A 23,134-nucleotide genomic window follows, 5' to 3' on the forward strand; every position below is an offset into this window, starting at 1 on the left:
TATATATATATAATTATCAGCAATCTGGTTTTATCTCGCTAGAAAACCCTGTCTAATACATTTTTTCCCTGATTAAAAAAAATCAGTTTATTGGGGGCTCGTACAATTCTTATCACAATCCATACATCCATCCGTTGTGTCAAGAACATACGTACATTTGTTGCCATCATCATTCTCAAAACATTTGCCTTCTACTTGAGCCATTAATACCTGCTGCTCATTTCCCCCCTCCCTCCCCACTCCCCCCTACCTCATGAACCCTTCATCAATCATAGATCATTATTATTTTGTCATATATTACACTGTCCAACATCTCCCTCACCTTCTTCTCTGCTGTCCATCCCCCAGGGAGGAGGCTATACGTAGATTCTTGTAATCAGTTCTCCCTTTCTACCCCACATTCTCTCCACCCTCCAGGCATCGTGCCTCTCACCACTGGTTCCTGAAGGAGTCATCTGTCCTGGATTCCCTGTGTTTCCAGTTGCTATCTGTACCTATGTACATCCTCTGGTCTAGCCAGATTTGTAAGGTAGAATTGGGATCATGATACTGTGGGGGGGGGGGGAGCATTTAAGAACTAGAGGAAAGTTATATGTTTCATCGTTGCTACCCTGCACCCTGACTGGCTCATCTGCTCCCCACAACCCTTCAGTAAGTGTTGTGTAAGTTGGCTACTAATGGGCTTTGAGTCTCCACTCTGCACTCACCCACATTTTCAATGATATGCTTTTTTGTTCCTTAATGCTTGATACCTGATCCCTTCGGCAGCTTGTGGTCACACAGGCTGGTGTGTTTCTTCCATGTGGACTTTGTTGCTTTTGAACTAGATGGCCACTCGTTTATCTTTGAGCCTTTAAGACCCCAAATGCTATTTCTTTTGATAGCCAGGCACCATCAGCTTTCTTCACCACAATTGCTTATGTACATGTTTGTCTTCATTGATCATATCAGGGAGGTGGGCACCCATTGATATGATTTTTATTTCTTTAATGTCTGATAACTGGTCCCTTCTGCACCTTGTGGTCAGACAGGCTGGTGTGCTTTTTCCATGTGGGCTTTGATGCTTCTCAGCTAGATGGCCGCTTGTTTATCTTCAAGCCTTTAAGACCCCAGATGCTTTATCTTTTGATAGCCGGGCACCATTAGCTTTCTTCACCACATTTGCTTATGCACACATTTGCCTTCAGTGATCATATCAGGAAGGTGGGCACCCACTGATATGATTTTTAGTTCTACAAATGAGCACTTTAAATCCACCAGCCACTCTTCAGGAGAAATATGTGGCTTTATACCCCCATCAACAGTTGCAGCCGTAGAAACTCACAGGGGCAGTTCTACCCTATTCTATAGGGTTGCTAGCTGCTGTGAACCTCTGACCATTGCCAGAGTTCCCAACAAAGTTCTGTTTCTCTTTGTACCTTTGATGTTCCCATTGGGAAATAGGTGAATGGAGTTTCTTACTCCTCTGGCTATGCCTTCACATAATTCTGAAACGTTTTACTAAAGTGCTCTAAAGAGATGTTGTATGATGTATTGCTTAATTTATATATGGTAATTATATCCATTCCATGAAATATTAATCTAGAGATGTGACTGTAAAGACATTTTGTTCATGTGAGGAACATCCACAATCAGTTCCCTTTCTGTAACTGGATAATGTGGGTGGGCTTGATATAACCCAATTGAAAGACCTTGCAAGCTTACAACTTAGGTTCCTAAAGAAAGAAGTTCCATCGATGGTTTTCAGTGTCAGTCTTGACCAAGATTTTCCAGTTGGTCCTTCTGGACCAGTTTCAGACTTGCCAAACCAGTCTTCACCATCACATATGCCAATTACTTATAATAAATCTCTCTCTCTTCTTGTGGGTCACTATACCCCACAAGGCCCGTTTCTCTGATGAAAGCTTCGTTGATACCCACAGTCACACTCCCTCCAGCAAAGTATGAGACTTCCAGGCTGCCCTTGGTCATTTGTAGGATAGTTTGATAGTTTTCAGATGTTTATTGGGATTTTTTAAAAATAAAACTAAAATTATAAGATCCCTAGCAGTGGGGGGGGGGGGGAGTGAGGAAAAAAGATCCCTAGCAGAAATAATCATCACACTGTGTGTGATGTGTTTGGTGTGTGTGTGTGTGTGTGTGTAAGCGTGTTCCTTTAAGGTGTGGGATGGAATGAGGCAGAAGAGAAACAGATGAAAAACAAGATGTTCTGAAGTGAAATGATTCCAGCATGGGGTTTTGTATATATAACTTTATCAATTATCTCTAATCCCATTCGATGAGTTTGAACTTTTAAGAAAAATTGTGAGCACATGCGCACCGCCGGGCGGGCCTTCTTCCTTCTCGTCGAACGCCGCCGAGATGGTGATCAGGCGCTTCGTGGAGGTTGGCCAGGTGGCCTACATCTCCTTTGGACCTCATGCCGGGAAACTGGTCGCGATTGTAGATGTGATTGATCAGAACCGGGCTTTGGTCGATGGCCCTTGCACTCAAGTCAGACGGCAGGCCATGCCTTTCAAATGCATGCAGCTCACCGACTTCATCCTCAAGTTCCCACACAGTGCCCAAGAGAAGTATGTCCGACAAGCCTGGCAGAAGGCGGATATCAATACAAAATGGGCAGCCACAAGATGGGCCAAAAAGATCGAAGCCAGAGAAAAGAAAGCCAAGATGACAGATTTTGATCGTTTTAAAGTCATGAAGGCCAAGAAAATGAGGAACCGGCTCATAAAGTACGAAGTTAAGAAGCTTCAAAGGGCAGCTCTCCTGAAGGCTTCTCCCAAAAAAGCAAGTGCTGCGAAGGGAGCAGCTGCTGGGAAGGTTCCAGCTAAGAAGGGGGCTGCTGCCACTGCCCCAGGCAAGAAGGCTCCCGCCCAGAAGGAGAAAGCTGAGGGTCAAAAAGAGAAAGCTCCCGCCCAGAAGGAGAAAGCTGCAGGTCAGAAGGGCGGGCCTCCGAAAGCTCAGAAAGCCCAGAAGGCTACAGCCCAGAAAACACCCGCCCCCAAGGCAACTGGCAAGAAACCATAACATGCTGTTACACAAAGTAATAAAGTTTCTATTGGCCACGCTGAAAAGAAAGAAAGAAAAATTGTGTGGCATCTCACTATAGTCCAAAATCCACAGAGCCACCAAAGTGACCTTTCAAAATATCAATGAGGTGATGGGCTTAAAGCTTCGGAACAGCTTACCCTTGCTCTTAGAATAAAATCCAAACTTCTGATAGTCGTCAATATCAAAAGTTCCCAACTTATTTGGCCTAATGCCTCTTTTCAAGAAGAAAAAAAATTCCTCAGCACTCCCCTGGCAATTAAAAACTGTTTACACTAATGCCCATAATCCAGGACCTAGTATAGGCATCTGATTTTGTAGCCTCCCTGCACAGCTCCAGCATCCCCAGAGAGTATTGCCCACTTTGAGAAATACTGGACATTCCTCTCTAAACTAATTTTATCTGCCCTCTCTATCTCTACACCCCAGTGGCACCGGCATTTTTCCCATCGGCGGTACTACTCTTTTCCCTAGGAGCCTTGAGACTTACTGTCCCCACGATATGAATTCCTCGTCCTCAAGAGTTTCCCAGAAGTATTCCTGAGGAGCCAGAAAGTATTACTTCCTCAGAAAGACCACATTAAATAACTCAATCTTTTCTTATTTTCCTGTAGTTAGTGTATCTTGTTGCCAAAGTGTGTTTTTTGTATTCAGACTATTAAGTACTGACTGAAATAATTTAAAAAATGTATTTGCTTACTTGATATTCATTAGGATGTAAGAGGAACAATAGCTAAGATTTATCCAACTATTACTTATGTGGGAAGCAAGCACCATTCTAAGCATATGGTATCAGCCCACCTAATTTTCACAGTTGATAAAGTAGGTATATTTAAAAAAAAATTTTCTCGAATACTTTAATTTTCAAAATCATTTTATTAGGGGCTCATACAACTCTTATCACAATCCATACATACATCAATTGTGTAAAGCTCATTTGTACATTCATTGCCACTTATCATTCTCAAAACATTTGCTCTCCACTTTAGCCCCTGGCATCGGGTCCTCATTTTTTCCCCTACCTCATGAACCCCTTGATAATTTATAAATTATTATTTTGTCATATCTTTCCCTGTCCAACATCTCCCTTCACCCAATTTTCTGTTGTCCGTCCCCCAGGGAGGAGGTTATATGTAGATCCTTGTAATCGGTTCCCCCTTTCCAACTCACCCTCCCTCTACCCTCTTAGTATCGCCATACACACCGCTGGTCCTGAAGGTAACATCCACCCTGGATTCCGTTTCTAGGTCCTATCTGTACCAGTGTACATCCTCTGGTCTAGCCAGACTTGCAAGGTAGAATTGGGATCATAATAGTGGGGGTAGAGATGGGAGGGAGCATTTAGGAACTAGAGGAGAGTTGTATTTTTCATCTTTGCTACCTTGCACACTAACTGGCCCTTCTCCTCCCCAGACCCTTCTGTAAGGGGATATCCAGTGGCCTACAAATGGGCTTTGGATCTCTACTCCGCACTCTCCCTCTCATTCACTGTGGTAAGATTTTTTGTTCTGATGATGCCTGATAACTGATCCCTTCGACACCTCGTGACCACACAGGCTGATGTGCTTCTTCCGTGTGGAGTTTGTTTCTTCTGAGCTAGATGGCCACTTATTTACCTTCAAGTCTTTAAGATCCCAGATGCTATAGCTTTTGATAGCCAGGCACCATCAGCTTTCTTCACCACATTTGCTTATTCACCCGCTTCAGCGGTTGTGTCGGGAGGTGAGTATCATAGAATACCAATGTAATAGAAGAGATTATTCTTGCATTGAGGGAGTACTTGAGAGGAGGCCCAATGTCCTTCTGCTACCTTAATACTAAACCTATAAATATATGCACATAGATCTATTTCCCCATCCTGATATATAAATATATTTGCATATGTACATGTCTTTATCTAGACCTCTATAAATTCTCTTTGCCCCCCAGTTCTTTTCTCTATTTCCCTTGACTTTTCTCCTGTCCCACTATCATGCTCAGTCCCCACCAGGATTTCAGTAATTTCTCTTGATTACATTACCCTTGATCATGCCCTCCCAGGCCTCCCACACCCTCCTCACCACCAATTTGGATCACTTGTTGTTACCTTGTCCCTGGTTTGTTAACACCATTACCTTTCCCCCCCACCTCCCCCTTTCCCATGTCCCCCTGGAACTGTTGGTCCTGTTGTTTTCTCCTCCAGATTGTTCATCCAGCCTATTTTATTTAGACTGACTTGTGGAGATAATAGCATGCACAAAAACGAGAGAGCCAAACCAAGCAACAATATTCAACAAAACAACAACAAACCAATGACAAAAAACAAAACACAACACAACAAGAAAGACAAGCTTGTAGTTAGTTCAAGAATTGTTTGTTGGCTTTTAGGAGTGTTTTCCAGTCCACTCTGTTGGGGCACCACACCCTGGCCCCAAAGTCCACCTTCAGTATTCCCTGGGGACCTCGCTGCTCCATTCCCTTGCTGTTGTGTTGCACCTCCTAAGTGTTTTGCCTTGGTGTGGGGGGATCAAATTGGGTGAAATTCCCACACTGTGTCTCCAGTGTTGCCCCCTGTAGGGCTATGGGTCAGTGAGGGGCGTCATGTTTCATAGTGGTGCCAGCCATGTGGTCATCTCTGTGGACTGGCTGCTGTAATTGGGAATATCGTCCTCAAGGCCTGGTGGTCCAGGATGTGCTCCACTCTTTCCTCCTCCCCCTTCATCTGCTCCCGTGTCCTGCGGTCAGATATGTCCCTCTCCCAGAGCTTCAGATTCAATGCTGTCCTTTGAAATAAATTCTTCTGAGGGGGATAAAGTAGGTTTAATAGTTAAAATTTTGCCTCAAATTAGCTGGGCCAGGATTCTTAGTGGTTTGGCAGTTAAAATATGATATGATCTCAAGGGCGTGGCCTGCTTTCAATATAGGTTGGCATGGGGGGAACACTTGCTTGCTTTTTGCTGGGTCTGGATTCTGCATCTGAGTGTTCAACCTCTGGTCTTTGGACTCTGGCTCTTTGGTGGCCTGTCATCCTACTTATGGACCATGGATCTATTAGCATCTGCAGCCCAGGCCTGATCTTCCAAACTTGGATCCATTCACCTCTGTTTTCCTCCCAATGTTGTGCTGATGAGCCTCTGTAACTACAAAAGTCAGAAAAAGCCTCCTTATATATACTTTGTGGGGACCAGCCTCACAACCCAAGGGGTCCTAAAGGGCAATTGTATAATTGAAGGGTAAATTAAATAAACATCAGAAAAGGCAAGCAAGGGCAGGAAAGGAATGTGCTAGAGGCATACAAATAACAGAAAAGGGATTGCTAGGAGAATACATGTGACAGGAAAGCATATATGTAACAAGATGGGTGGATTCTAGAGTTAAGATGGCACCTTAAAAAAAAACAAACACATGGCACCTTAACCTTAGTTGTCCTGAGCTGGCTTGATCTTAAGTGTCCCTGAGCTCTTCTCCAGGGGAACAATCTATGATCCTTATCAGAAGGGAGTGGTACATACTTTTGGTGGGCTAGACAATAGGATCTGATTGCTCTGGAGAACAGACAACCTTGAAGCTTATCTATAGTAAGCCACCATGAGCTTGTAATATGGGGTGGGAGGTGGGGCATATTGGGGGATAACTTTTAGTTAGGAGAATGTGACCGGGATTCATGTCCCTCCACCAGTGTCTCAGCCTCCCGGATTCCTTAAATATGAGCAGAGAATTTGTCCACATACACTCTCTTCCAGGTTCTCAGTTTCCCACAATGCTTCAATGGTTTTCCTTCCAGAGAATTCACTCTAAGATTGTAGTTATTATTATAATTGTTTTCGTTAAGTATTGTCAAGATGGTTCCGACTAAGAGCTACCTGATGAGGAAGAACAGAACATAATACTCCTGCATCATCTTAGAATCATTGCTATAAGGTCACCCTTTCAATCACTGTGTAAATTCAGCTCATTGAGGGACTTCCTCTTTCACTGACTCTATTTAACAAACATGCCCTCTTTCTCTAGGCTCAGTTCCCTCCTGATAACATTTACAAAGAACATGAGATAAACTCTCACTCTCTTTGTTTCTAATGAACAATCAGATTGTACTTTTTCCAAGACAGATTTGTTCCTTATTCTGGTGGTCCATGATCTTTGTTTCCACTATAAATTAAGTGCATAAATTCTCCTTTATTCTCCTTACTCACTGTCCAGCTTTAACAAGCAAAGAATGTGATCTAAAACATGACTTGGGTCAGATGTGCTGTAGTTCTCAAGATGACATCTGTGTTTTGAACACTTTACAAAGTTCGTTTGCAGCAGATTTGGCCTATGCAATATGTAACTTGACTGCTACATCCATGGATCCAAATAAAATGAAATCCTTGGCCAATTTCATTTTTTCTCTGTTTATCAAGATATTGCTTATTGATCCATTATCGTTTATGTTGTTGTAATTCATACAAAGGATTTAGTCTTTGACCTTTATCAGTAAGTGTGCCAAGTCCTCTTGCTTTTCAGTAAAGGGCGTGTCTTCTGCATGAGATTTCCTTCTTCCAAACCCGATGCTACAGTCTCCTTCATAAATGATAACTTCTTATTTTCTTGCCATAAAAATAGAATATGGAGAAAAGATACAATCCAGATGGATACATTTTCTATGGTGCAGGGAATTGTTTAAACAGACCCATCTGACCATTGTAATTATAACTCCCACCAAAGGACTGGGTGGGATGATGTAAATGTGGTATTTTTGGCTCACCAAGGGGGTTAAGTGGATTTCTAATAATGAAAATAAAATCCATGGCCCCCTATTAGGGGTAGGACCTTTCAAATAAGATATATGGAACACCAATGAGAGGGTTGGTCAGTTTTGTCTTCCTGGTAGGCTTAAAATGAGCTATTCCAGAAATGAACAGAGGGAGCCAAATCACCAAGATGATGAGACAGGAGCAGAGGGAATCATTTGGGCCCCATATCCCTGCACTGGGAACCCTGAGACCCAGGAGACAGAGCTGTAATACCAGAGATGGTGACAATCATTTTCCACAGAAACGTCAGCACAAAGGAAACAGAACCAGAAGATTGGAAAGCAATGGTGCAGTGGGTTGAGTATCTTCAAGTACGAGGCTTGCCAATGGAGGGGGGTGCCTCCATAGACTCACCAGCAGCGCTAATGATCAGGGTAACCCTTGTCCAAACACAGAGATACTAGGACACCCCAAGAGAACTGAGAGGCTGAAAAGCAGAGGCTATCTTCATTGTTAAACTATATGCTGAGTCTGTTTTGATCCTGCATTATAATCTGCTACTCTCTAATAAACACTATAACCTATTACTGTCTAATTAACCATACTGTGAGTATGGTCTGTGGCCATTGCCACACAGTGAGCCCAGCAGAGGAGTAAAGAGTACCCTGGGAAGGGTGCTTGGTATCATTTTTAGTAAAAAGTTTGAGGGCAGGGTATAACTAACTTCTACTTTATAGGAATCAGACTGTTCATCTAAAATTTCCTTCCCAATGGTGAAATTGTGAGGTTAGCAATTCAAATCTAGCTGCTTCCTGGGTGTGTGTGTGTGTGTGTGTGTGTGTGTGTGTGTGTGTGTAAATGGGGCCATCTGCTCCTGGAAAGATTTAATCTAGAATGCTATTCTGCCCCATAGGGTGATTTGCATGGTACTCGGCTGTAGGATTTTGCTTTCCAAGTTTAACATTCTAATCAAGTTTAGTATTCTAATCAGCAGTAATTTCAATGCATCTCAACTGAACGCTTGAATTTCAGATGGCAAAAGCTCGTTAAAATAAATCTTGTTGCCTCATCTTTGCCTCAGTGGTTGGTGCATGAACTTGTGTAATTTGTATCTTGGAATCCCTCTTAATCTTTCGCCTTTCCTGGCACCCCACCACTTCCAGCTCTACCTCTCTAAACTCTTCCAAGGCTAGGCTGAGCCATGGAAACGTTGAAAGGGGAAGAGGGGTGAGAAGAGAAGGAAAGTGGCTCTGACCACCAGCCATTCTTTGGGTAGCATTCCCGAAGCACAACCGTCTTTGCCTTCTGCCCTGAAGAAAAATGGCGCCGGGAGCAGACGTACTTCCGGCCGCGGAACCAAACCGAGGCGAAGTGGGCAGGTACCGGAAGTGAGTGCCGTGTAGCCCCTCCCTCTGTCTCCTCCCCCTCGCTTCAGCCTCTCCGGAGAGGATGAGGCGACCGGGAGGCTGTGGCCCGGCTGCGGTTGCTCGGTGACAAGTGGGAGCCCGCTCCGCGTGAGTGCGCGTGTCCCCGGCCGCCGGCGGCCCGGGCGCTCGGGGTGACCTTCGCGCTGCCGGGGACGGGGGGCGGGGAGCCGGCGCGAGGCGCTCTGTGACGAGGCGCGGCTTCGCGCGGGGCCGGCGGTCGGCTCGGGCCCTGGAGCCCGGCGTCGGGCAGGCGGGCCGGCAGCGGGGCGCGCGGGGCGGCGGCGGGGTCTGACGCCCGCGCCCGCGGGGAGAGGTAGGCGCGCCTTCTCCCCGACGTCCCCACGGAGCTCCTGGGCGCAGGCTTTTCGGGGGCCGCTGTCGGAGGACCGGCCGTCCTTCGGGCCACGGGGCACCTTTCCGCGCCCTCGCCCGGAGTAGGACAGTTTACCTTGGCTGACGTTGGTTTTTTTTCCGGGAGAGGCCGGGACGGGGTGGGGTGGGGTGGGGTGCGGGGCAGAATTCCCTTCTAGACCAGTTCTTTCCCGGGACGCTGTCTTCCCACTGGACTTGTCCCGGTCCGGGGCTGTTTGGCGATCTTGGAGTTCCGTGCCGTGGTCGCTTTGCAGCCCCGCCCCCAGCCCCCCTGGAGCGGCAGGTTGAGAAAGCCCTATCTTAGTTTTCGTTTGTGAACTTGGCTTCCTCGACCGACCCAGTTCCCCGATGGACTTCTAAAGAGTCACATGCGGTTATAACTTAGCCGCGCACGATTAGTGTTCCTCTTCACCCGAGCGAAATCAGAAACTGCAACCAAGATTTTGGCCAATAGGTTTGCACATACTTTAGTGAAGGAATCACTTCGCGGTAAGTCTGCTGAAAACACCACACACACACACACACCACACCACGCCACCACACCACGGGGGTGGGGGGGAAACAATTCATGTAAAAATATCTTGGATGTAAGGACTGAATGCTAACAGTAGGGTCATGATTTCGCATGTCTGTCAGCCACTTTAATTTGTTTTGCTAACCCATTTTTCTTTCTTCCCCGTAGCATAATGGCAGAAACAGCTTCTCCGCTGAAGCACTTTGTGCTGGCGAAGAAGGCGATTACTGGGATCTTTGGCCAGTTACTGGAGTTTGTTACTGAAGGCTCACATTTTGTTGAAGGTAAGCCGCCTCGCTAAGTTCTTGAAGAGATTATTTTAGGAGAATGCACTGAAGATGAAGGTACATTATTGCGTGAACATTGCATTTATTTTCCCTCTGATGTTTGTGCGTTTGAGATAAATGTCGTGTCACAAGACTTTTGGCACATCAGCAAACAAGTCATTGAACACACAAAGTACATTGTACTGTATAGCTTTAGGGCTTCCATTGTGCATAAGAAGCAAGTACTAATGTGCAGTGTACCCTTCTAAGTACTTTACCAGAAGTCATTTAACCCTCAGATAAGCACGGAGGGAGGTTCTGAGATAGTTACTTTAAAGGTGAAAATGTCAAAGCTTAGAGAAGATTTGTGTGAGGGTGTCAGACCTTTATTTGGGGAACACAGGAGTGGTGAGGTGAGGGAGAGACCTCAGTGTTGGACACAAGCTGGTAGTCTCAGAGGTGGCTGAGAGGAGCAGATGACACTTCAGTCCATGGCACTCACCAGGACCTGGTGTGCCTGGCATACCTCCACCATGCGCTCCACATCCCCAGCCAGGACCACCTCATCTGCCCTCAAGTAGAGATAGAGCTGGGGCCAGCCAGAGCCCAGCCCTGTAGCCTGTCATAGAAGTAGGTGTGGAAGAGAGTAGTGGGTGGAGCGAGCAGGATGTGGAACAGGACAGCTAACCGGACGAAGGCCACCAGGAGCAGCACAGCAGGTTGGTGCTCCAGGATGGCCCCCAGGCACCACAGAGCTCCCACCAGGTTGGTGTCCCCAGGGCCACTGTTGAAGATGGCACCCACCACACACAGGAGAAGCGTTAGTGGGTAAAGAGCTCCAGCATGTATAGCATGACCCCCCCCCCCCCCGCCGTGTGTAAGAGTAGGGCTTTCTTCTGGATCTTGTAATCAAAGAGCAGCTCAAGCAGCTTCCTGCCCCAAACATGCAGTGTAGGAATAGATGCCTAAGGACTTAGAGAAGAAGACCATATGCCATGGTCTTGGATCAGTATATTAGATCACAATGTAACCCCTTTTAGGTAGATCAGCGGTTCTCAAGCTTCCTAATCCCATGACCCTTTGATACAGTTCCTCATGTTGTAGTGACCCCCACCCATAAAATTATTTTCGTTGCTACTTCATAACTGTAATTTTGCTACTGTTATGAATCATAATGTAAATATCTGATATGCAGGAGGAATTTTATTGTTACAAATTGAACATAATTAAACGTAATTAAAGCATAGTGATTAATCACAAAACAATATGTAATTATATATTGTGAAATATTCATGTGTTTTCCCATGGTCTTAGGGCAGGTGATCCCCGTGAAAGGGTCCTTTGATCCCCAAAGGGGTCATGACCCACAGGTTGAGAACCACTGAGGTAGATGGTGGTGGTGTACTTGGCAAGGTTCTTGTCTGAGCAGCCACCCCAACTCCAGCCCAAGAGAATCACCACAGGCTCTGGTGTCCCCGCCTCTTTCCTCTCTTCCTCTTGGCTGTGCTCCGACTCCAGCATGGCTCAGCTGGGATCTCCATGTTATAGACCAGCTGTGCCCAGGCCCTGGTGAAGGTGCTGGCCCTCAGTGCGGCCTCCTGCCGGAACTCAAGCAACTTTTTAAAGTCACACAGTAAATACCCAGACTAAACATCAGGCAACTCTTAAGTAAATAAATAAGTAAATTTTTCTCCTCTCCAACCTCAGCTAAGCCCCAGCCTCCCAAATGAGGCTGGGGTACAGTGGGAGAAGAGAAAAGGGATTTTTCTTAATTGAATATGACCTTTCTAACAGATGATGGTGGTTCTTGTTTTGAGTGCCAAGGCGTTAATTCTAACCCATAGTGACCACCCCCATGACAGTAGAAAACTGCATAGGGTTTTTCTTGACTGATCACTCGATCTTTTCCACTGCGTGGATTTAGACCACTAACATTTAATTTAGCAGCTGAGAGTTTTAACACAAGGGCTTTAAATGTGTGTTTGTGTGTGTGGTGAGGAATATTTTGGTAGAGACTTTCTCTGGAGGAATTGTCAAAATTCCTTCTTGTTCTAAAGATGACATGACCTTCAAGTACATACAAGAAAAATAGAATAAAAAATAATAATGGTATTTGGCTTGCAAGTTAAAGACAACAGAAGCAAATGCTGCTACACACAGCCCTGCAGTAGTGGTGGTCTACGAGTAGATGCTTGGTTTAACAGGTATGGGAGGGAGAGCAGGAATATACCCACAGTGTACATAGGTTTGACAGAGTATTTCTTTTTAAAAACTTTTTATTTTATATCGTTTTATTAGAGGCTCATAGAACTCTTGTCACAATCCATACATACATCAATTGTGTAAAGCACATTTGTACATTCATTGCCCTCATCATTTTCAAAACACTTGCTCTCCACTTAAGCCCCTGGCATCAGCTCCTCATATTTTCCTCTCCCTCCCCACTCCCTCATGAACACTTGAAAATTTATAAATTATTATTTTGTCATATCTTGCCCTGTCTGATGTCTCCCTTCATCCACTTTTCTGTTGTCCATCCCCCAGGGAGGAGGTTATGTACAGATCCTTGTAACCGGTTCCCCCGTTTCCAACCCACTCTCCTTCCACCCTCCCAGTATCGCCACTCACACCACTGGTCCTGAAGGGATCATCCATCCTGGATTCCCTATGTTTCAAGTTCCTATCTGTACCAGTGTACATCCTCTGCATAAAATATTTCTACATGGATATTTACCTTTGTTGCAAATATAGCCATAAATGTGGGAGCTAAGTTAGGAAAATTCTTAGACATAACTCAAACACCCTAGGGAATGAATCACTAGGCTTGGGGGACACCAAGGTCAATTGGCATAACAGGTCACTAAGACAATGTTGTATATCCTACTATGGTGAGTAGTGATTAGTCTTAGAAGCTGGTGAGAAGCCATCTAACATGCAAATACTGATGCCTTCCTGTCGAGAAAAAAAAGCGATGAAAATCTCAAGACACAGAAACACCATGCACACATCAGTCTCCACAACCCTGAGACCTGAGAAAAATGTAGAACAGACCTCAAAAGTCAAAAGACAAACAAACATGTTTACTGGTCAGATAGGGAAACTAGTGAAGACCCCAAGACTATGGCCCATATTAGGAACTGAATGCCAAACCACACACACTTCCATTGAGCTGATGCTGATTCATAGCAACCCTCCTGTTGGTTTCCAAGCCTGTAACTGCTTATGGGAGTAGAAAGCCCAGTCTTTCTCTTGAGCTGCTGGTGGTTTTGAACTGCTGACCATGTGGATTGCAGCCCGCTGGTTACTACTACAGCACCAGGGTTTGAGTTAAAATAATCAACCGTTTCAGATAATGGGGCATCATGTACCAAGGCACAGGTTAGGAAAGAAGGTGCAATGTAAACAGGAAATACTGGGAGGAAGTGGGATAAGTACATTGAGGGGGTTGAAATAGATGAGTTGAAACAATGTGAAAAACTGTTGATTCTCACTCTTAGAAACCCCATCTAGGGGTTCCAAGACTGTCAAGATTCCAACAGCTTCCTGTTTCTCCCACACCTTGACTGCCTGGTGGGGTTAGAGCACCAGCCTTGTGGTTAAGGGCCCAACATCTAACCCCCTGTGCTATCAGGACTCCTCTTGTACTATGCTCACTCTGTCGTCAAGTTGTCTCCCATACAGCAACCCTCTGGGACAGGGTAGAACTGTCCTGTGGGTTTCTGAGACTAACTGTTCACGGCACCAGAAAGCCTCATCTTTGCTCCTGCAGAGCGCCTGGTGGTGTCCACCTGTTGACCTTGTAGTTAGCAGCCCAATGTGGAAACCACTAGGCCACCAGGGATCCTTTGTATTATCCTAAAAAAAACCCCAAAACAAAACATTTGGGGGTTGATTACAACTCATAGCCAGTAGTATCAACTTTAGAAAATAAACTGAATTAAGTACTTCTAACCAACTCATTGTCGCTTGGTCAATTCTGACTCATAGTGACCTTATAGACAGAGTAGAACTACCCTTTTGGGTTCTGAGGCTGTAAGTCCCTCTCCCAAGTTTTCCTGGCATATAATTCACATATCGTGCACTCCAGCACTCCAGTCACTTCAGGAGCAGTTGTGCAGTTATCACCACACTCAGTTTGAGAAGCATGTCTTCATTCTCGTGCTCATTATTAGCTTCTTTACCCCCTCACTCCCTCCCCAGTCTCCCCTGCCACACTCCCAAGAAACCATCCAGTTACTGTCTCTGTAGATTTACCTGTCCTGGAGTTCATAGAGAGAGAAGCATTCAAAAACTAACAAAACTAGTAAGACTCGCAAAGTAAAACAGAAAAACTTCAATCAAAAAGGAAGCTGGAAATATTAAAAACTGGAAATTGAATTGGATCCTAAGGGGGATCAAATGTTAGGGTAGGGTGCTAAAATTGAACCTACCCTTGTCTGCAATAATCCACTTTCTAATGCATGCTTCATGTTGGCCAGGCCACTCACAGCCCTGCTCCATGGTCAGAAGGGCTTCATCTGCTACTTAGTCCATGAGTGTTTCCTAACCTTCCCTTTTGTAAAAACCTGAAACAGCTTTAAAATGGGTCAAAAGGGAGATCAAAAGATATTTTTACAGTGCTTGGGCATGATAACAGGACTATTCACATTCCTCAAGTGTAATTACAGGGGCAGAAAGTCCTTTCTTACAGAGCCGCTGGGGGGTTTGACCTGCTGACTGATTAGCAGGCCAAGGTACAACCTGCTATACCACCAGGGAGGGAAATGAATGAATAAAAAAGCAAATAAATTAAAAGAAGAACACTGGAAGAGGAAGATTGAAATACAAAAGTGAATGTAATGTTAATTAAACCAACCTGTCTATGATTCATCCCATTGCACATTTTATTAGTACTCTGGAAAAGTATGGGGATACAGGACAAAGCTTATGGCTAGTTAATATGGGTACGTTTAAGTGAGAATGTCTGCTATCTGTGACCACACAGCTAAATGACTTAACATCTTTACCTTCAAAGCAAGCTAATAAAAGTGGAGATGATTTTTTCCTTTCCCCGAAGAGTAAACAAAACTGAAAGTTATTTCCACCCATGGTGAAGTTAGGGCTAGGATTGTTAGTTAACCCCAAACATGACAGGAATTCTGTCATCTCTCCTTTCTCATGGTAATGAGCAGCTGTCATGTCAGTCTTTGCAAGCCTCCTGGTGGCCACTTAAGGCCATATTTCTGTATCTTTAGATCTCACTTTTATTTAATTGGTGGTTTATCCTCAGATTAAAATCTGGAACCAGACCCACTGCCATAGAGTTGATTCCAACTCATAGCTACTGAACAGAGTAGAATTGCTCCTTGGAGTTTTGTAGACTAAGTCAACAGGAGTAGAAAGGCTCCTTTTTTCTTTCTCAGAGCAGATCGTGAGTAGATTGGAACTGCTAGCTAGCAGCCCAATGCATTTTTAAATATTTTGTACTTTTAAGATCAGCCCTTGCCCTACACGGGAATTGTCCCCTTGGGGCATCTCTTGGAGACTAGCATCTTGATCATCTTAAAATCCTTTTAGTTCATTTTACCAAAGCATGCAACTTTTACAAGATAAAAAGATTTCAAACTGGGTCTTACTTTTCAAATAGTTTTTAATATTTTGAGATAAAGCCAAAGTATGCACAAAGTATACAATTTCCAGTTTTACATGAACCCAGTACTATTTAGTCACTTTTAATACCATTTTTTTATTTTGCAGCAACATTTAAGAATCCAGAACTTGATCGCATAGCCACCGATGATGATGTGATAGAAATACAGGGATATAAAAACAAACTTGCTGTCATCGCTGAGGTACTGTCTCGAAGACACATGAAAGTGGCATTTTTTGGCAGGTAATATTTTATTATGAATCTCGAAGCTAGTTTCTGGAAATCAGTGTTTCTTGGTAATAGCCCCACCTTTGTTTCTGTTATTTTAGTAAGTGATACTCCCTCCAGACTGTAGCTTCTATTGGTACGAAGTGTTAGTTACTACCTTTTAAAAAATAATTGTACATCTTAGCACCCTGGTGTAAAATAAAGGGAGATTAGTCATATTTTTATCTTTCAAGGATTTGCTAAGAGTTTGGTCTTACTTAGTTTTAAAAAGAGAATAGAAGTGATGTGGGTAATTTGTGGCTTTTCAAGCTTGCATTGATTTGATGATCAAGTATGTCGCCAAAGGATGTTTAAAAAAAATTTATTGGGGGCTCTTACAGTTCTTATTCACCAAAGGATTTTGTTTTGTTTCAATATTTTCTTCGCCAAAGGATTTTTAACCCCATGATTCTCAGGGGAATGCCTCATAGTGAATGCAAATGTGTGGTGTCACGGAGTGCTCCCTGTGGCAGTGTACGCATTCACTGGAGAATGCTTTACTAACTCCCTGCATACCACACATACACTGTTAGAAATTATGGACTCAAGGGCAAATGACCAGCCCAGTCTTGGGTGTTCAAACACGAGGTGCGTTCATTTGTTCACTCAGCTAGCAGGCCTTCTAAGCTCCATAACAGCTTTGCACTTGCAGCTCCTTAGGCATAGAAGTCTCTAACGTTTAGAGCATAGCTTCAATGTTACCAGCTCAGCGTTCTCCCAGAACCTTATCTAAAGCTCCGTGTTTGTGTTCTTGAAGACTTTTCCCGCAAAGCTCCATTGTTGGTTGGTTGGTATGGTGTGCCTCCCAACTGGCCACATTTTGATCATACCCTCAGGCCTTAAAGAATCTGATATGAAGTTGATTGGTCCATAAAAGAGACTGGTAACACTGGTTGGGGAGGACCAGTAGGGCTGAAGAGGCCTCCAAGTGAGGTAATCACTCAGGGGTTCTACATTAAAGAGGTGAAATGGGTGTAGACAAGGAGCCCTGTAGTAGAGTGGGTTACTCATTGAATTGCTAACCAGTAGGTCAATAGTTCAAAACCACCGGCCCCTTTGCAGGAGAAAAATGAAGCTTTTTATTCCCATAAAGGTTTACAGTTGGAAACTCACGGGGGCAGTTTATTTTGTCTTAAAGCATCACTATGAATTGGAATCAACTTCATGGCAGTGAGCATATTAGTGAGTTGGTGATGGTGGTGTGTTACGCGCCACTGAGTTAGTTTGAATTCACCGCGACCCTCTGTTTAAGAGAAGAAAACACCACCTTATGCTGTACCAGCCTCACAGTTGTTATGTTTGAGCCCATTATTGTGGCCACTGGCAGTCCATCTTGTCAAGGGTCTGCCTCTTTTTTTCCTGCTCTTCTACTAACTAGTACTCTTTTGCTAGGCACTGGTCTCCTGATAATCTGTCCAAAGTAAGTGAGGGGAAGTCTCACCATATTTGCTTCTAAGGAGCTGTCTGGCAATAAGTCTTGCAAGACAGATTTGTTTGCCCTTGTGAACAGTCTGTAGTCTTTCACTATTCGCCAGTACTGTAATTCAAATACATTAGTCCTTCGCTCTTCCTTATTCAGTGTCCATCCCCCCTCCTCCAATGCCCATCTTTCACGTGCATATGAGGCAGTGCATTTGGAGTCTGCTGAGTCCATTCGATTTAGGACAGTAGGAAACACGGTCAAAACGAGGGTATGGAAGTAAGCCGGTGTCAGCTCATGAAAGGCCTTTTTGAGGTAAAGAGTTCTAAATTCTTGATTGTGAGAAATAGCAATGAGAAGATGGGAATTGGGTGTTATCAAGAAAACCTTGGATAGAGTGGGTTGAATGCGGGTAGTAAACAGTTTTGAATAATTTAGGGAAGAAATTCCAGTTGTGAAATTGAAGGGGAAGTATTGATACAAGCACTATCTAGGAGTCATTAGGCTGGCCTGGTGATTATCTCAGAGAAGTAAGAGAAGAGTCAACACCCACCTGATTGACTAAGTGCCCTTCACTGAGGTGGGCTTGGTGAAAGAAGGGGAGGTAGTTGGCTTTGGCTCTGCTGTGTTTGGGTGTCATCTCTGGTACATATTAGGCATTCAGGTGGAGTTACCTAGGTGTGGACTAAGAGTTCTAGACCGAGGAGAGGAATTTATGGAATCATTGGCTTACGTTGGTGATGGAGAAGCACAGGTGTGGATGAGATGTGCTTGGGGAGAATTTGTAATTAACAGAAAACTGATGACAGGATGAGGGAGAGGTGCCGTTAATGGACACCAGAGAAGTAAAAGGAAGCTTGATTTTTTTTGTTTTAATATTTAATATTTTAACAAGTCATTTCAAATTAAAGTGTGCATAAAATTCACCCTGAGAGTACCTTCAGACAGTCTGGTTCTAGGGTCACAGTGGGCCTGAGGAACCTGCATATTTAACAGGCACCTTTGGTTTTGGAGCGGGAACACCTGATTATTCTTTTTTATTTTCATTTTTGCTTGTGATTGGGTGAACACTTATAGAGCAGATTAGTTTTTCGTTCCATAATTCATATGCATTTTGTTTTGATGGCAATTCCCGCACTGTAACAGCCCTCTTCCCACTTTGCCCTCTTGTTTACCATTTTCCCACTTGCTTTTCTTTCTGTTCCTCTCCTGCCCTCTGAGCTTTATCCTTGGGCGCATGTTGCCCTTTCATCCCATATGTTTGCTCCAAACTATTCTTTAGGATCACAGCAGCAAGGTTTGGTGCAGGTGTTAGGAAGGACTAATGTTAAAGAAGAGAGCCTACATTGATAAAAGAACAAATAACTAGCAAGTTGTAAGTGACCTTGCAATTTGTGTGAATACTGACAATAGGAGCCAGTCAACAAACACTGAGCTACGACAAGATGGCACCTTTTGGAGGTAGTAGGGACTGATGCCTGCAGCACAGGTAAAGGCGCAGTTCTCACCATGAGGGAAGGAGGTGAAACACACCGCAGAAGTAGGATACTGAGGTAAACAGTACTAACCTTTGGCCCTGGAAGTCAGGGCAGCTTGCATGACTTACAGGGTTCTCTTGTGTTGTGAGTAGACACACACAACTCAGGCTCTGTACTGGCCTCTGGAGTTTAAGGTGATTTACTTGAAAACATCCCTTGTGGATTTCAGTATTATCAGAACTGTTCTGGTTACTCTGACTGTAACAAATCACCCAAAACTTAAAAGCAGCCTTTGTATTTTTCTCCCAGATTCTGTGGGTCAAGAATGCAGACAAGACATAGGGGAGATGTCCACAATATCTGGAACTTCAAGTGGGAAAACTCAAAAGTTCAGAATGACTCAAGAGCGGGGCCTCAAATAAACTGAAGGTTTCTTTATGCACTTCTGTGTGGGACCCAGGCTCAGGGACATGCCTAGGACTCTTAAGGACATCACCTATCCAGACCACTCCCTTTGGCACGCCCTTTTCCAGCATGGTGAACTTGCAGTCATATATGGCAAGAAGCCAAATCACATGCCCCAGGGAACAGGATAAACAAGCTTTGTTGTCTTTTGTGGCCTCCTCCTGGAAGTCACCTGGTATCAACTGACAAAATTATGGAGGCAGTCACAATTTAGCCCTGCCCTAAGGGGACAAGGGGTGGGGTATGCTAGACCCTCCCTGCTATAAAAGCAAGAAAATGCATAAGTCAACTATCAAGGGTAGCTTTATGGAAAAGTTGGGATTGGTTTTCCTTTATTTCTCTGAAATGTGCATTGCTTTTGTTTGTGTAAATCAAGCTGTAAACTCTTTCATGCGGAATTGTAATCTGGTTAAATTGTAACAATGTTTGAATTATGAAATTACTGGGCTTACAAAAACCCACCTCTTTAATTCTGATATATAAGGTCTGTGAAAAAGCATGTTTTGGTTGTTGACTATTTTTTTTCATGATGGTATGTGCTCTTATTCAGGACAAGCAGTGGAAAGAGCTCTGTTATCAATGCCATGTTGTGGGATAAAGTTCTCCCGAGTGGCATCGGCCATACAACCAACTGCTTCCTGAGTGTCGAAGGTACCGATGGGGATAAAGCCTATCTTATGACAGAAGGATCAGATGAGAAAAAGAGTGTGAAGGTATGCTATTCAAATTTTAGCTGCATAAGGCATGGGAAACATGTCCGTAAATTGTTCTTCAAAATATGTATTTATATTTTAACGTTTGCATCAAGCAGATGAAAGAAGCATTAATATTTCTACTCAATAATTAAAGCCATCACTAATATTTTGAGATTTTGAAAAATATTTGCTTATAGCCAAAGTATTGGAAGAACAGTAGTTCTTGGTTTAGCACACAAGTAATTTTGAGTTAGTTTTTCATAGGCTCTGGTTCTGTGAGTTTGGTGTTTATTTCCAATCAGGTAACAATTTATCTTCGCAGAAGGAGCATACTTTTCAGATAAGTTGTGATAAATAAGTGAAATAGTGTTATGAAAATACTTTTCAAATGTATAACCACCACACAAATCATAGAATCACTTATGCAGTCAGGATTTTAACCAAATAAGAATTTGAACTTTAGATTCCCAAAGGCAGGCACGCAGTACTATTTTAATGTAATTCCTCATTTTTCCTTCTCTGTGCTCTATTCTCAATTTTCTTCCATCCTGCTCCTTTCCTTCCTGTATCCTGCTCCCAGACTTAAATATTCACCTCCAGACATGGCCTTGTTTCAAACAAACAAAAGTTTCAAATAGACTATGAGTCCTAATGCTGCAGTAGCTTTTTTACTAAAAGAAACACATGTAACAGAAAACAGACTTAATGCCACAGAGTCAATTCCAAGTTAAAGCAACCCCACAGGCCAGGGTAGAACTGCCTCTGAGTTTCTCAGACTGTAGCTATGGGAGTAGAAAGCCACCTGAGGAGCAGTTGGTTGTCTCGACCTGCTGACCTTGCAGATTGCCACCCAACTCCAGGGCACCACCAAGGCTCCTAACAACAAAGCCCAATACGTTTTTCGAGTGTACCAGCCTCAGAATTATTTGAAGCAATCCAGTCCAACCCTTTTGCAGGTGAGGCATCAAGATTCTAGGTTGACGATTCTCTCAAACAAATTGTGAAAGCAAGCAAAAAGAAAACAAAGACAAAGAAACAACTCTAACATTGTTACTACAGAAATTAACTTGAAACCGAGTCTGACTTTGATTATTTAACAGCAGGTGTTTCTCGTCAAAATTTGACGTGGCGTAAAACAACTGTGGAGGTGTGTGTCGTGATACTCCTACTTTGATTTACTTATTCATTTTGCTTTAAACCTTTATACACAAATTAGGTGTGTAACCCATTAATAAATAATAGACTAGCAATTTATAACCAAAGTCATCTCAAGAAATAGAAGTATTTTAGTGAATTTAAATGGAAAGAGGAGGTAACAGTCGTGAAGTCAGGTGGTGCATAAATCACGACCTGCTGGGGAAAAGCCTTTATCAGAAGGAAAATGCACAGCACGCTTCTTTTGTACTGACTGGGCCTTATGCTTAATGAGTCTTTAATCCTGTTTTAATCATGAAGTTACCTTTTCCCCCTTCTCTATTTTGCTGTTGAAGCAGCACAAAGTCATATTAGAGAAGTCAGAAGATACAAAGAGAAAAAACAACAAACTTAAAAACTCACATACTTCTCAGAACTAGTGGAATCTCTTTGATATAGTTTCATATTATATGTCTTGTTTCTGGAATTTTAAATTTTTTCTCTTTTTATATTGTGAATTTATTTTTCATTGCCTGGGTTTCTTTGTTGGGCATTTATGTTTTGAACCTTGCTTATTTTTGAAAGGTGATAATGAATAAATGAACAATTATAAGGGAACTTTTAAAAATTCCTCCTAATTGATAAACGTAAAACAGGCTCTTCAGGAATACTCAGATGGCTTTATTTCAAATTTTTCAAAATTTTCCCTGGTGTATATAGTTTGTAGAAATAAGTGTTTTACAAATTTATAGTATTTTGTTTTTATTGCATTTTATTACAAGTAGAGTTTTCCCCCCTTCTGCTTTAGACAGTTAATCAGCTGGCTCATGCCCTTCATATGGACAAGGACTTGAAAGCTGGCTGTCTTGTGCATGTGTTTTGGCCAAAGGCAAAATGTGCACTCTTAAGAGATGATCTGGTTTTAGTAGACAGGTAAGATGTGCATGGGACTTACACTTTCCTTCTGGTGGAGGTTAACAGAATGATGCTGCTCATTACTGTATCGAAGCTTTCAATGGCTGCTTTGTCTTATTTGCTAGATTGTTAAGGAAGAAGATAAAAACATTGGGTTTTATTTATTGTTTGTTTGTTTTTTTGGGTTTTATTTTTAAAAGCTATATAAAGGTGCTACTTTTGTCATTGTCATTCTCTTATGAAATTATAAGGCTATAACCACTGTATTTTCTTGAGAGGAATTTGGTAGTTTGAATAAGTGGTTGAGCCTTGGGAATTTTGTAACTCAACCCGTTTTTCCCAAAGTGAAGTGTAATTGCTAAGAGGGGTACTGAGTAAAATTCTTTTTCCTAAAAAGGGATAGTGGGCCAAATAAGTTTAGGAACCTGTACTCTAGATGTTTTGTTTTCTTGATCAGCAGTGAATTTATTCTTCAGACCAAGTGTCTCAGAATAACTTGGCTAAACAGGTTATGTAGCTTTTGTTCAAGAATTATAGAGTGCTTTTAAGTTTTTTTTCAACTCTTATGAGCCTCTACTCTCAACTCAGCCTGTATCACATGATTTTGAAATCACTCTACTACTTGATGCTTAATAAAGTGATTATGAATTACCTGTTACTTGGTAGCAGCTATGAAACTGATTGCAAGCGACTTAAGAACTCTTGGAGTTGTCTCTTGATTTCTTCAGTTAATTTCCGTGCTCTGTGTAAACCGTTTTGTTTCACTGATGGGCTTCCCTTTCATTGCAG

At 43.2% G+C, this 23,134-nt stretch overlaps 1 protein-coding gene and 2 pseudogenes across 4 annotated transcripts in view; 2 read left to right on the forward strand and 1 right to left on the reverse strand.

Annotated features, from left to right (window-relative positions):
- The first annotated feature begins 2,326 nt into the window (after positions 1-2,326).
- On the forward strand, positions 2,327-3,058 carry LOC142454218 (large ribosomal subunit protein eL14 pseudogene; annotated as a pseudogene).
- A 6,115-nt stretch (positions 3,059-9,173) lies between these two features.
- MFN1 (mitofusin 1) overlaps positions 9,174-23,134 on the forward strand; it is a 39,827-nt gene continuing 25,866 nt past the window's right edge. For 2 of the 4 annotated variants that reach the window (XM_075556067.1, XM_075556070.1), the window contains exons 1-5: positions 9,174-9,277; positions 10,245-10,360; positions 16,079-16,214; positions 20,152-20,314; positions 22,239-22,363. In XM_075556067.1, the coding sequence (XP_075412182.1) occupies positions 10,249-10,360; positions 16,079-16,214; positions 20,152-20,314; positions 22,239-22,363 (536 nt within the window). In that variant the 5' untranslated portion in view covers positions 9,174-9,277; positions 10,245-10,248. Of the gene's footprint in view, positions 9,278-9,375; positions 9,504-10,032; positions 10,052-10,244; positions 10,361-16,078; positions 16,215-20,151; positions 20,315-22,238; positions 22,364-23,134 lie in introns of those variants that run through there. The other 2 variants (XM_075556068.1, XM_075556069.1) reach the window with 2 other exon arrangements.
- On the reverse strand, positions 10,721-14,811 carry LOC142454570 (transmembrane protein 53-like; annotated as a pseudogene).

Source organism: Tenrec ecaudatus, chromosome 8 (genome assembly GCF_050624435.1).
Source record: "Tenrec ecaudatus isolate mTenEca1 chromosome 8, mTenEca1.hap1, whole genome shotgun sequence".
Taxonomy (NCBI): Eukaryota; Metazoa; Chordata; class Mammalia; order Afrosoricida; family Tenrecidae; genus Tenrec; species Tenrec ecaudatus.